The 14,436-nt window shown below is 44.7% G+C and overlaps 1 protein-coding gene across 1 annotated transcript; it reads right to left on the reverse strand.

The window, feature by feature from the left end:
• Positions 1–205: 205 nt before the first annotated feature.
• DIPK1C (divergent protein kinase domain 1C) lies at positions 206–12,913 on the reverse strand. Its single transcript, XM_064658110.1, has 4 exons — positions 12,618–12,913; positions 7,002–7,679; positions 3,006–3,170; positions 206–1,373 (listed from the first exon to the last, which is right to left on the reverse strand). The coding sequence occupies exons 1-4, from the start codon at positions 12,798–12,800 to the stop codon at positions 1,158–1,160; spliced, it is 1,242 nt and encodes a 413-aa protein (XP_064514180.1). The 5' UTR covers positions 12,801–12,913; the 3' UTR covers positions 206–1,157.
• Between the last annotated feature and the right edge of the window lie 1,523 nt (positions 12,914–14,436).

Genomic DNA, 14,436 nt, shown 5'->3' on the forward strand with positions numbered 1-14,436 from the left:
TATTGTCAGTCTTAACATTGAAGAGTCCTTCTGAGCCAAGGGCTGTCATAGGCTGCTGGGTTTTCTGGTTGTGGGGTTTTTAATTGCTCATGCAGCTTGTGGGTACATTGCCCAGTACTGGGCCTAAGCACGTGCAGTGTCTTCTGAACCTGTGTGTCAGATTCTCCACCGCCAGCTATGCACACTTAAAAGGCAAAGTTAATGATTGTAAATTAATCTAGGGATCTTTATTTATGTAACTCATTGCAAGATTATGAATTAATACAAAGATTTTCCTTTTGTTAATTAAAAAAATACTGTGGAAGACAACTCTGGGTCTGGATATTGTTCTGTTCAGTGCAAAGGACAGATTGTTGACATTCCTGGGTAATTCTGCTCTCTGGCAAAGGAGTGCTTCTTATCAAGTGCTCTGATGTACAAGTGCCTGAGGGCTTGTTCACATGGGAAAATCCAGTGGCATTATTCATACCTCTGCGCTGCAGAATATGAGTACCCACATGGGAACTCAGCAAGGGTATAATTATTTTGCTCTAGAAAAGCCCAAAGTAGCTTTATATAATTTCTCCTCAGAAAGTTATCTATCGCACAGGTAATGCAATGCCCCAGAGAAAATGCATTTGAGGACATCAGACAGGACTGCTTTCTACAAAAGCAACCCTTTGCTCATGTGAAAACACATTTCCCTATTTGAGATTTTTTTTTTTATCATCACATAGAGCACTCTGTCCCTATTTTAAAAAAACTCATTCTACAGAGAAATTTAAACAAGCACCATGCATGTACTTATCCACACCCATCCACTCTTTTAGTTATCGACAGTAGTTTTGTTGCACTTACTTACACTTTTCTTCTGTAGATGCATCCTCACTCTGAGCACCACTCTCAGACAGATGCAGTGTCTACAGCTCTTGGTAAGTGAATGGTGTGTGAATTCTGATGGAGAAGTATAGTGCTAGCTCAGGAAAATAAGCAAGAACAGAATCCAGGTAATGTAAAACAATTTCACACTTGATAGGATATTAAGAGCATGTGCTGCACCTGCAGCCATGAATTTAATTTGCATAGCAGAAGAGCAATCTCTGTGCTGTAAATGTACAGTGGGTAGGAGGGATGGCAGAGAGACTAGCGTGTAGCCTTTGCAGTCCTGCCTTTTGTGTCTACTCTGCCCTTTGCAGTTCTTGTCGAGTGACCTGAAGCAGGTGGTATAACTCAGAGAGAGATTTCAGAGTCCTCTGGTGCCCGGCGGCGTCCATGTGCCCCGGCTGAGCACACTCCTGCACAGCTTTCTGCAGCTGCAGCTGCAGGGGGAGGGAAACCAACGGTCCTCTGAGATTTGGGGAAAACCAGTGACGGAATATTTTGTCACAGATTACCTGAGAAAAGGAAAAAGAGCAGATTGTTGTAGCTACAACTAATGCCCTGCTGTTTCCCTGGGACTGTAACAAAATGTCATCTGAATCCAAAATGCCTCTAGCCATTCGAAGAGAAAGGCATAGAAAAGAAGCATCCACACAGGTTACACTCTATCTGAGAAATGCCCCTCCTTCTCAGATTGCTCCTGTACTTCACAAATCTTATGAGTGGTTGAGGAAGCTGGGGTTGTTTAGCCTAGAGAAAAGGATGCTGAGGGAGGACCTTATCTTTCTCTACAACTGCCTCAAAGGAGGCTGTAGTGAGGTGTGGGTTGGTCTCTACTCCCAAGTGACAAGCAATATGACAAGGGGAAACAGCCTCAAGTTGTGCCAAGGGAGGTATAGGTTGGATATTAGGAAAAATTTCTTTACCAGAATGGTTGCCAAACATTGGAACAGGATGCCCAGAGAATTGGATGAGTCTCCATCCCAGGAGGTATTTAAAAGATGTATAGATGTGGCACTTAGGGACGTGACTTAGTGGTGGACTTGGCAGTGCTGGATTAATGGTTAGACTCAATGATCTTAAAGGTCTTTTCCAACCTAAACAACTTTATGATTCTGCATAACAAGTGGTGAGGGTAAAGGGGTGGGAGATGGAGGCAAAAGGCCAACAAGCTACACTCCCCAAACCCCTCTGTTGTGTTAGTGCCTCCCAGCAACACAAGCTGGGTGAGCTGTAAGACACTTCATCCCAGGGTCAAGAAGCCCATGGACATCCCTTTCCACTATAATCACCTATTACCTCTGGAGATTTGGACAGCTCTGACTTTCACAGAATCATAGAATCACTAAGGTTGGAAAAGACCTGTAAGATCATCGAGTCCAGCTGTCAGTGCAGTACTGCCAAGTCTACCACTAAACCATGACCCTAAATGTCATATCTACAAGTTTTTTGAACATTTCAGGGATGGTGATTCCACCACTTCTCTGGACAGCTGGTGCAATGCCTGGCCACCCTTTCAGTAAAGGAATTTTTCCTAACATCCAAACTAAACCTCCCCTGGTGCAACTTCTTGTCATTTCATTTTGTCCTATTGCATATTACCCCGGAGAAGAGGCTGACCCCCAACTCACTACAATCTCCTTTCAGGTAGTTGTAAAGAGCAATAAGATGTCCTTGAGCCTTCTTTTCTCCAGGCTAAACAACCCCAGCTCCCTCAGCCTCTCCTCATAACACTTGTTCTCCAGACCCTTCATAGGCTCTGTTGCCCTTCTCTGGACTTGCTCCAGCACCTTAGTGTCCTTCTTGAACTGAGGAGCCCAGAACTGAACAGAGTATTTGAGGTGCAACTCGAGGATGTGTCTTTACTATCAGTGGAGAAGGTAATGCTAATTCCCTGCCCCTATTTTGCTCTCCTGTCTGAGGCACTGTGCTAACAGCTACATAAAAACATGGCAGATAAGCACTAGTGAATATAAAGATCTGTCTGCATGCCCCTAGATGAGATTTCTGAACAGGACTGATACTTATGTGGAGGCATTTAAAAACCTGACTGTCTTCATCTCACAGTCTCCTAGTACATATCATGCATTTTATTGTCAGTGTGATTTTAAAAGAAAGGGATGCATAAAACAGCTGTGTCTACTCACTTGCAAGTTGTTATTGGCTCTCTGTGCTCCACATTTTCTTATTTTCAGATTACATTTTGAAAAGCAATCAAAAAAATTACAATCTTCATCTCCTGTGCAATTCTGTTCGAGGATGTCCCTCATTTTGGGTTCAAAAAAGGCCATATCCACATCAATGGCCACCACCTGTGGATCAAAACAACCCATGAGATCTGGCACAGCACAGACCGTAGAACGGGGCTGAGCAGGCGTTCTTTGCTCCTTGCTTCTGGAAATGTTGTGTAAGAGCATCTGCCAGTGAGGAACTGGGATCAAAATGAAAGGGCCTTATTTCACTTAACTGAGCCGCACTAGCCTTATAAATACCACTTTTTAAACAAAAACAGCCAATGTTTATGACACTGGGAGTGGGAAAATTATTTGTGGGCAATATGCCTCCCTGAGATCAATTGGATTGATTTGCTTTAAGCTGGAACTATTCATCCTGAAAACTGATTTACTTGCTGGTGCAGCATATGCAGATGGCACCTTAAGCTTTTAATTTTATGATGGTGCACAGTTATCCATGGGCCAGGTGGTATCACTTCACAACTCAGCATTCAGACTAAACCCCTGACTCTGCCTCTGTGGAGGGGAGCAGTGGCACGCCCAGGGTTAGCTGCACCTGGTACTGCTCCAGCAAACCTACCCCTGTATTCAGTGGTTTTGAGTCTGTTCAGCTGCAGAAAGACATCTCTAACTTCGCTGAAAGCTGGTTCTGGCTTTGCCCAGTCCTGTTTGCTATGGTTTGACACACTTACTGTGCACAGTTCTTGTTCTGCTTGTCCAGAAATACGTCCCATAGCAGAGTCCAGCCAGAAGCTGGTCACAGCAGAAAAAACATGACTGAAGGGATCAATCACTTTTCTCATCCTGACACAAGGATCACAAAAGCAGTGAATATATAGCACAAAGTGGTTTGCAGAACTGCTGCCTGTGTTGGGGGTGAGACCACTCTGGGAGCAAAGGGCTGTAGTCCCAGTTTCCGCCAATGTCACTCCATCCATGAATGCTCCACTTAAAAAAATCTCAGCAATAAAGAGGAAAAGGAATTCAGTAAGGGGATGGCAGCTGCTTGATTTGAGACAAACTGTAGGTGACCACAGGGAAAGCAGCCTGCTTCCAGAGTCATCATGGATGTGCAATCAGTGAATGTTCACAGCTGCTTTTCACACTTAAATTGGGGATGCTCCCTTGCAGCATCTAACACACATTTTCCTTGAGGAAAATATCTGGGACCTGGGCAAAGCAGAGTTACTTGGGCTCAAATGGTAGTCTAATTTTTAAGATTCAACCACCCAAATAATGGGGGAAACTGAACTGTGTGACTGGAACAGCACCTGGATCAACACCAGGAACTAAAGATGTCTGGTTTGGTAGAAGCCCAAATAAACCTTCCATGGGCAGAAAAAGAACATGGTCTAATCTTCATTTTATTCTAGTCCTCTTTCCCTAGGGAAAAATCTTGAAGAAATGAGGCATAGCTTAAAAACTCAACTATTTTTAGGCTTTTTGGAGCTTATGATGATGACATATCCTAAGGAATTTCACACATTCGAACAGGCAAATCTTTTTTTTTCTTTTCTTCTTTACTTCCTTAAGCTTTCTCCTGTTTTGCTGTTCAGTTCTTTGGAGAAGAGACCGTGAAAGCAGTGCAGGGTTTCCCCAGTCATAGGATTGCTGCATCAGCTCCCAGGTGGGGTCTTTGCCAGCACTGAGTACATTTGACCGTTCGATCCACTGCTCTGCTAGGAAAACGAGCCCTGGTTCCCAAACATACAGCTGCCAAAGGGTTCAGCGGCTTCACTGAAGTTTATCTGTTACAAAAATGTAGTGTGGGCATCCAGCCAATCCCCGTGAAAACAGATCTGGGTGACACTACCTATGATCAGCTACATTTTGGTGGGGTTTGTTATGATCACAATTGATGAAGAAGGTACCTCGGGAATTGCAGCAAGGACCCAACTTGGTTCCTGACCTGATTTAATGTCATGTTTAAGGTGCTGTAATCTTTCCAGTTCTCTTTGAGGTGGGCATAAAAGAGGAAGCTCTCCCAGAGCACTGTGCATTCACCCGAAACCTCCTTCCAACTCCGCACCTTATGGCAGCTCCATGGCAGCTTAAAATTCTCCTGGATGATCTACCAGGCAGTGACCTCTCCTCTCCTTTGCTGCAGGAGAGCAAGCAAAGGCTGGAGTGAGAGCTGGAGCCTTATCCCCACCACTTGAAAATAATCCTCAAAGTGAAACTGCTGCACTCTAGGCACATTTCTTTGGGCTTTAGGGGTCTCATTACTCCAATAAGGAATAGCGGTACTATTATGGGTTTTATTATTTTCCTATACAGAGCACAGGAAACCAGCAAGTGAAAAAAATCTCTTAAACATAAGGGACAAAAAAGAGGCTGACTTACTGTGTTCCCATTCTGCAACTGGTTGGTAAAACTACATAGAATTTCTGCTTCTTACTCTGCTTCCTCCATCACTGATTAGAAACTCTCTGTCCTGTCCCCCACTCTCTGTCCTTCTCCTCACCCTCAGCTGTCTGACTGTATCTCCTGCCTCTCAGCCTGATGGCGCAATACCACCAAGCTATAAGTAATGTACAACTGGGAGAGCCATGTGTGAGCAGCAATTCATTTTTTCTTAATTAATTCTCCTAGGAAATATTAAATTTTCATATTTACCTATACCAGAAAATGTCTGTTGTCTCTTTGGACCCCAGAAGTCACTGGAAGATCCTGGCAAAGCAAGACTCACCAAAAGGACTCGTGAGGGAAGACATATCCAGCATTCTTCCTCTTTTCCTAAATGAAATCTCTTTTCCTGTAAGAAGGCTGTAAACCAGATGCTCTGGTGTGTGCTCATCCACAGACAGCTGTAGCCCTGTGCAACTGAGAAAGCTGGGCAAAGCCTGCCTGGAGGAACTTCTGCTATACCTGGCTTTGCCTAAATACTGGTACAGCTTATTTTAGTTTCTTGCTGTAGCTCCTCACTTGTTCCCTATTCAGCTGCCGTACTGCACCTGAATAAACAGTGGGAGGGGAGAGAAGGGTGAAGGGAAAGCACTCTAACTGCTTCTAATGGCTCTATGTTTAGGCAATGTTTATCTAGTACTCTGAAGATACAAGTGTAATATTAACTCTCAGTGAGTACTAAAAATAGTATTAAAGTGGCCGAAAATGCTTTATATTCAGTAAGAGTGCAGAAAGTCCACTGATGTCACTGCAAATTGGGAGCCTAGTTCAAACACTTACTCACTGCACAGTGCCTCCAGTCTGTAGACACAATTCCAACTGAACTCAGAGGAATTTCTGTCCACAGAAGAATGTGAGATACATGCAGCAATGTGGTGCTGAGCTACGTCACTATTTCGAAAACATGCATAGCTACTCAGGTCTGAGTTACAGCTGTGCAAGGAAAAGTCAAAAGAGTTAACAGTAGCAGGAACTTTCCTGTCGCTGTCCTTGGAGAATTTCCAGACCAGATAATCTGAACATTGAAACACAAATGTGCATGCTTGGATGTGGGGAGTTCCCCTTGTGTCAGACCAGAGAATTCAGCCTTAGTTTTCAAATTCAAACAGTTTTTTCCTTTCAGCATCACTACCAAAAATAGTTGCCATGACTCAAATTACAGCTTCATTCACAGATTTTGAGATCCCCTTGCCTTCAGGAGGCATCCCTCGCCACATCCAAGGGACCCTGTCAGTACCAGTGCCTTTGAGGAGTTGAAACAAAACAGAAGTAAGCAAGCAGTTCTCAAAACAAGCAGCAGGATTTAGTGGTCTGAAACGTGGCTGTTCACACTGTAAAGCAGAAAAGAAGCAGAGGATCTCCCCTGTTGCTTGTAAATGCATTGGTTTTGCAAAACCTTGGCCAAAAGCTGTATGAGGAGGGAAGTGTCATTTTTACACAGCCACCTTCAGACCAGACTTTGACTTCAAATTGCTGCAACACCATTCCAAAGATGTAACTTACCGTAAGATCATGCCTGATAGCAAAATTTTCTGGTTTGATGTCACACAGGTGGAGTCGGTGAGAGAAATCATTATCAAAATGCTGCACCATGTCCAGAAAGCTGAGTGCAATGTCAGTGATGGCTCTCACCCTGCTTTTGTGTCCGGTAAGGGAGGGACCGATCACGTTTTCCAAGGGAAAAAGAGTTTTGTGCCAGGCATGTCCAGCTGTGAGATACTCCACAGCATAAAAGTGTCCACAAGAGCCAATAATTCGTAGCACATGTTTGCTGAAGTCCTGCAGCAAACTGAAGTAGATATATTCTTCCTGCTGGAGCAAGGACCACATGCTGGCCACCTGTGCTTTCCAACGTGGTCCCTTTTTCCTTGTCCACAGGGGCCCCATGGTACTATTAGACAGTTCTAGCCCCAAGGCATTTTTGACCTCCAAAGCTACCATCAGCAGAAGCTCAGTTTCAGGTATATCCTGTGTTTCCACCTCCTCCAGCATACTGAGGTGCTGGTAGCTGGAAAAGACTTCTTTTTTGGATTTCAGTATGATGGGCTGGCCTCTCCAATCGGCCTGAATGACCTTCTTACCTCTGTCATAGTAAAGGCAGTGTTTGTACACCAGCTTCTGTGCCACGCACAGGTCTTCACAGAGGTCACCAGTCAGGGCTCCGCTGCTGTAGTCAAGACACTGGAGTGAAAGAGCAGAATATTCATAGCAGAACCATATGCCCATGGACCACGTAGAAGAAAGACAAATAATGAGCAACAGTCCTAAGCTCAAGAGGTTTGCAGCAGTCATGGAACCACAAACACACACCTTCTACAGCCGTTGGGTCACTCAATAGTTTTTCAGAAATCTCTAGAGACCTTTTACCAGGGGAGTCTTGCTTCGAAACAGGGATTCTTGGGATGGTAAAGGACAGGATTTTCAGGGGCGAGGAAATGGACTAAATGACCTGTTACCTTGAAGTGTTTTACACATATGAGTTCAGCGAGACAAACTTTAAACACACGTGTCTGTGCCATATGAAATGATGGGCTGTAACACTTTAAGGCACAGGAGATAACTTCCATAGTAATGCAAGACTTCTCTGGAAGGTTCAGGGGAGCATGAATTAGACCTCCACTTAAACTACAGGAAAATCCATGGCTAGCTGGATTTTTGGTTTCTTCCACAGTCCTGCATGTTTCAGCCTTGCACTCAACATGCCCTGAACGAAGCTGTCCTAACCTCCTCCTGCCCTACCAGGAAACACAGAGGTTGTGCTCAATGCCTTTTGGACCAAGAACTTTCAGAATCTTAAAATATATACTATATTTTATTATTAAAACAATAATCTGCAGAACAAACTGACTTTTCAGGTTTTATATGTAATTATCAGAAGTGAAATTTTAATATTAATTGCTTGAATACTTAATTTTGTTTGTAGCTGTAAAGAAATAACCCCATGGAAGCAAGGAAACTGTTGCTTGATAGTTAAGTGGTCATTGCAAATTCATACAAGAACTGCAAGGATTCCCTCACCAATCCTTCCCTCAACCCATAATTGTTTCCATGATATCATTTCCAAAAGTGGAGGCAGTCGATACATTCCTATAGACATTCAGAAGTGCAGCTGTAGGGACTGCTTTGAGTGAATCAGTAGAGGGGATGATCAGAGGTCTCTGGTGAAAGGGGAAGAGATGAGGTGGTGTAGAAAGCCAAACATCTGGGAGGCAGCTTGACAGTGTCAGCCACCTTCACTTCTTTCTGGCATTTGAACCTTCATTTAAACAAGTTGGCAGGACCCCCTGCATGTGGAGACCTTGCAGTGGCTGCCTGAGCCCCACCTCACTTGTGACTTGCTGTTACATACACAAAGAACATGATCATAACATTCAAGTAAATTATTTTCTTAGGACAGTCTATGAGGTGTGTACACCAGAAGAATATGTTCTGATGCCAAGCAACATTTGGAGTTCAACCTTAAACAACACACAGGGGAATGGATGGAGGATTAAGTCCAAAATCCAAGAATGGTGATAAATTGACTGCAACAGCTCCCTGAGGGCAGTTCAGACAGGGATAAAATTATTTATATTTTGATGTTCTCACAGGCCAAATGAGAACAGTCATTGCCAGCAAGGAGAGCCAGGTAGGCAAACTCTTGCATGAGTGTTCTGACCCTGAGTCCACACATGTGAATCACACACGCATCTGCATCGACATCAACATCAGGATGGCCAAGCAGACTCACTGGGCTGTCTGCAGACTTCAGAGCATGCAGATCAATGCTCCTGCTTTTGAAAATCCACTCCTATGAATTTAATACAATTTTACTCTACCTTTTTAAATAGGAAACATAGTTTTCTTAGCAAAAGTAGTTTAGCAGTTCTTACCATCTGGAACTCTAAGCAATATTAGAAAGAGAATTACAAACAGAAGGAATTTGGGGGGTTTTCTTTGGATTGTAAGTATAAGCACGTTTAAAACTCTGTTGAGAGACCACAACCTAACTCTTTTCTGCTACAGTAAGAGAATTTAGGACTTAGTCATGTAATTGGGTTCACATGGGTGAACACATGCCCCCATGGACAGTTTTAGTGTGGTCCATCAAGTTCACTCTTAGAGGGTCCACATGCATAGACCTCTTACATCTAGAACACATGTCCATCACCTGTAGTCAAACATGTAAATGTGTATCTTATTTTCTTGCATTGACATCATGTCATTCTTAATCACGTTAATGAGAAAAAGTAGTTGTGGAAAAAGCAGTCTTGCATTTCACAGACACAGGAGACAAGTCCTTTTTGAACCTGGTTGCTGTTTAGGACTTGTCTGCTGTTTTTTCAGTTTAACCTATAAATCTTTCATTATTAACCTAGTATCTGACAAAGAATGTCTAATTCATAGTATTCTTTACAATGACCTTGTGCAGTGTTTTGCAAACTAGGATGTGTGGAAGAAAACTTGATCAAGGAGTTCATGGTCTCACAGTGATGAAACACAGAGCGGCCTTCCAGATGTAACATTCTCTGCTCGTCACCAAAGCAAGCAAAGATTTCAAAAAGGTTCCCTCAAGTAAGCAATCAAGAAGTTTGAACTATTTTCTATCATAGATATTTTCTATCTATGCCTTTTAGACATAGTCTGCACTGGTAGTTCATCTTGAAGCAATTATTTGACCCTTACATCCTTTCCAAAGACATACAGTTTTACAAGACCATTTTCCATCATATTGGCATAGCACTATTGTGCTCCCCAGAGTATTAGCTTGCATTTTACTGTGTTAAAACACATTCTGGTGGACTGAAAACATTTAACCAGGTGATAGAGATTTATTATTTACTAACCCAGGAACCTTTGCACTAACTGCAAACTTCACTGTACAAGATTGTAATTCATCACGGTGATTGTTGATAAAAAGAAGAATCAATTCCCCAGGGAAATCTTTCAGAAATGGTCCTCCATGCTGCCACTCCTGTCTTAATGGCTGCATTTTGAGATCTGTCAATGAGACAGTTTTAAATCTACTTAATGATTGCCCTTTGAATGCCACTAAGTGCCAGATTTTTAAAACTAAAATATGAAAGTGACACCAAGCCAAAATCCTTATAGAGAAGCAGCTGTACTACAGAAAAATGCAAACACAAGTATGGTTTGGATTTGCTTGTATGTTTCTGATTAAATTTGGCTACATAATTTTTAATGCCCTTAGTGCACTTATCAAGATAAGTTCGGAAAAGCTGGGTTTAAATTAACGTAAAAGCTTAAATTAATGTAAACCCTGCTAAGGATTTATATAAATTTAAATAACTCACTGTACCACCATCAGTGGCCTGAGACTGATGTTCTGCCTTGTTAGCTAGTACTTCTCCTGTGTAAATGCAATACTGAGCCAGGTTTGGAAGGCATCAAAATTAATTGATTTCTCCAGAGGAAACAGAAATTGATTGCTATGATTTAGTGTGTTCAGTGTAAATGAAGATGAGATTGGCATTAGGAAAGAGTGATTTTTTTTTTTTGAGAGAGTTCAAATTGGTTCCTGCAAAATGCCCTGTGCCACTTCTGCCTTGTCAGTGCAGTACACACCTGCACAGATGTACATCTTACTCAGAATAAGGAAATAAACCCTTTGGAAATGCCACTTGCTAGGGCATTTTCACCAACTTGCTTAAAATAGCTCATCTAATCTCCTACTGAAAATATGACAGATGACTAGAAAGATAGTTTTTCTTAGAGGCTGATTTTTGCTTAATAAAGAGCGTGAGACTCAAATTATCGGGTTATTTGTTTCATAGATAATTGCACTTTTATAACTGCAAAACTCATGCCTTGCTCAGAAGATGTCGAAAGACTTATTTGTGGGCTGATGAAGATGAGCTCGTTTTCTAATTATTCCACTAGAAGGACAATCCCTTTCTAACATCATCTAGGAAAGCTGTTGCTTTACAAACCTTAATGGTAGTACTGAAGACTTACCTACAGAGATAGACGAGCACAGCAACCTCAGCTACTCTTCCTCTGGAAGGAGGGTCTGTAACTGAGCTATCACTCAGTGAATAGAGACAACTTTCCAAGCTTGCGCCTGAAATCTGATCCCTGCCTGGGCTTTTGAAGGCGTGCCTAACCGTCTCCAAACTGAAGAACAGCAACAAGTCTCAGTCCATCTCTTTACTGGCGAGTGTGATGGCAAGGACCTAGACCTCCCTGAGCTTGGCGGCCCCGTGCTCCTCCATATCTCAGTGATCTTCCCAACCACGTAAGGAGGAGGCAGAAATCATTCCTTCAGCTGCAAACCTGAGCTCAGCTGTACTTCAAGCTGGCTACTGCGGTAAAGAAACTGGAACTCACTGCCATTAAAAACACTCTGTTAGGACCACTGCCTATACTTGCACTTTCTTTATTATACAGAATTAAGGAAATCTATGATCAGCTTTTTGCTTGCTTGCAATAATAGATTATTTAATTCCCATTAGGATTCCTCTCTTCCCACCTAACCGTTGGCAGTACAGATACCCTCATTAAGAAACAAAATTAAACTCAAAGCATTAAACCAAGCTACTTCTCTTCTCAAAGGATTTCCCACACAATCCTAAATCTCTTTATTACTATTTCTAAGGGAAATTTTCATTAATATTTTCTTGAATTTTGAGTAATCGCACCTTTCACGCCAGACATAAAGAAGGCGATACAAGCTGCCTGGCACTTTTGAAAGATGACTTTTGTCCATAGACATTTTCGGCTAAAAACAAAACAAACAAACAAAGAAAAAAAAAAGAAACAACACCCGGAGGAAGGTTTCCCCCCGCTCCGGAGCGTGCGGCACGCCGAGCTGCCCTTTCCAAAGAGCTTGGGCAGCTCACCCGCATCCCACGCCAGGGATCCGGCCCGCCGCCTGCACCTGACCTCGCCTCGGGGAGGGAAGCAGGGAGGGAGGGAAAGAGGGAGGGAAAGAGGAAAGGAGGTAAGGAGGCAGCCACCCGCCCGTGTGCACCGTGGGGCGCCGGTAATGCGGCACCTCCGGCGGCCGGAGCTGGGGAGGGGCGGCACGGCCGGCAGCGGTGCTCGGCTCAGCGCAGCCCCGACGGACCGCCGGCACCCCGTCCTGCCGGGCGATGCCCCGCGTCCCGCCGGGGCACGTACCAGCCTGGCCAGGATCCGGTGGCTTTTCTCGTCCGTGCAGCGCTCGGAGAAGACGCTCCTGTGGAAGAGGAACAGCGCAGCGCTCACCACCACCCAGCAGGCAGCCCAGAGGAGGAGCAGCAGCAGGGCGCATCGCCGCCAGATTTTGAGCCGCAGTCTCTTTAAGCCCGGGATGCCCCTCATCGTCGCTCCGGGACTGGGCTGGGGCGGCCGCTTCAGCTGCTGCGGCCCCGAGCGAGCGGCGGTGGCGGGGGCCGGGGGCTCCGAGCTGCGCCCCACGCACGCCCGTCCCGCTCCCCGCCCGCGCCCATCGCCCCCCGCACCGCCGCCGGGATGCGCGTCCCCGCGGCCCCGGCCCCGCTCCCGCCCCCTCCCCGGGCCGGGACTGCCCTGATGGAGCCCGAAGCGCCCCTTTTGAATTTAAGCCACGTAGTTCCGCCGGCTTTTGTCTGCGCTCCCCTGTGCCAAGCGGCCCCTACAGCCACTTGGCGGCTGCTGCCCGCGCCCCCCGCCTCTCCTCTCCCAGTTTCTCACCCGAGAATAAAAGCGGTTTGACGGGTGATGGATGCTGCTGTGGGAACTCGTTCACATCCAGGCGGCTGCCCGACGCTTTGAAAGAGGCAGCCTGGAGACGGAAAGGTCCCTCTTGTGAAAGCTTCGCCTCCCGACACATGGGAAAAGACAAAGAAAAAGTTTATTCTAGAGTAACTTCTCCAGTTTTATCCTCCCGGAGCTAACGGAGGAAGAGAGAGAAGGGTCTCAGGTGCCCATTCAGTAACGCAGCCCCCCGCACCTCCATGATTCCCCAAAAGCTCCCATAGCCTCTCCTTCCCTCCCCGTGTCCCAGCCGCGGGTGCAGGCTGGCCCCTGCCCAGCATCTCTGTGTCCCGGCCGCCTCGGCGGCCGGCGGGGAATGCCAGCGGAGCGGTCCCGCTGAATGCTTCGCCGAAAGAGGGCAGGGTGTACTTGGTCCAAGGGTGTTGGTAGCGATAGATTGTCTCCCTACCATCCGGCAGAGAGAGTACCTGTGACTGTATCTCTTTTTAAGAAGGCGTCAGCACCATGCGACAGCCCCTAATACATTTGACTTCGTTAAAGTCTCTAAGGGATCAAAGACCCATGTGTTTATTCCTATGCAGCAGGCAAGATCTTGACATACTTTCCTCACTCCAGATGCAGATGTTCACTGTCTCTGTTTAGACCACCACATTCTTTTTTTTTTTCTCCCTTGGCTGCCACTTGACAGCATCTCACCATCACCGTTTTCAGTGTGAAAATTAATATATTAAAGTACAGCCCAAAGTAATAAGGGTATCTGCTTCAAGTTTACTGTCGGATATGATGAAAGAGGTACAGGTTCATTTTTCTTTCCCTTTATGGATTGTTACCTCAGGCTACTTGCAATCCCATAGCTGGAAGATGAATTGCAGTTAATGAAAACACTCTGAGGATAAATTATTTACCCCAAATTAGTGAGAATAGCAGAATATGGCCCATGAATGGAGTAATGCATAATAATTCAATAGACTTATTTTAATTAGTAAGTTGCTCCGGTGCACATTTTGTTAGTAAACTAATGTTAAAAAGTGAAAGTTCACTGTTGTAGAGCTAGGTTTAGGGGAATATACTGTGTACCATCATGTGGTATATATTGTGTGCTCAATGAGAATATCTCCCTGACAAATCATTAAAAAGACAGGAGTCTCTATTGACATGATCTAATTTTACCTCTTAGAACAGTGAGGGGAAGACCACAGGTGCATCAAACTTATTGTTCTTCACACCTTTTACATGGTCAGTGCAGTTCTCCTCTACCATG

Source organism: Pseudopipra pipra, chromosome 1 (genome assembly GCF_036250125.1).
Source record: "Pseudopipra pipra isolate bDixPip1 chromosome 1, bDixPip1.hap1, whole genome shotgun sequence".
Lineage (NCBI taxonomy): Eukaryota > Metazoa > Chordata > Aves > Passeriformes > Pipridae > Pseudopipra > Pseudopipra pipra.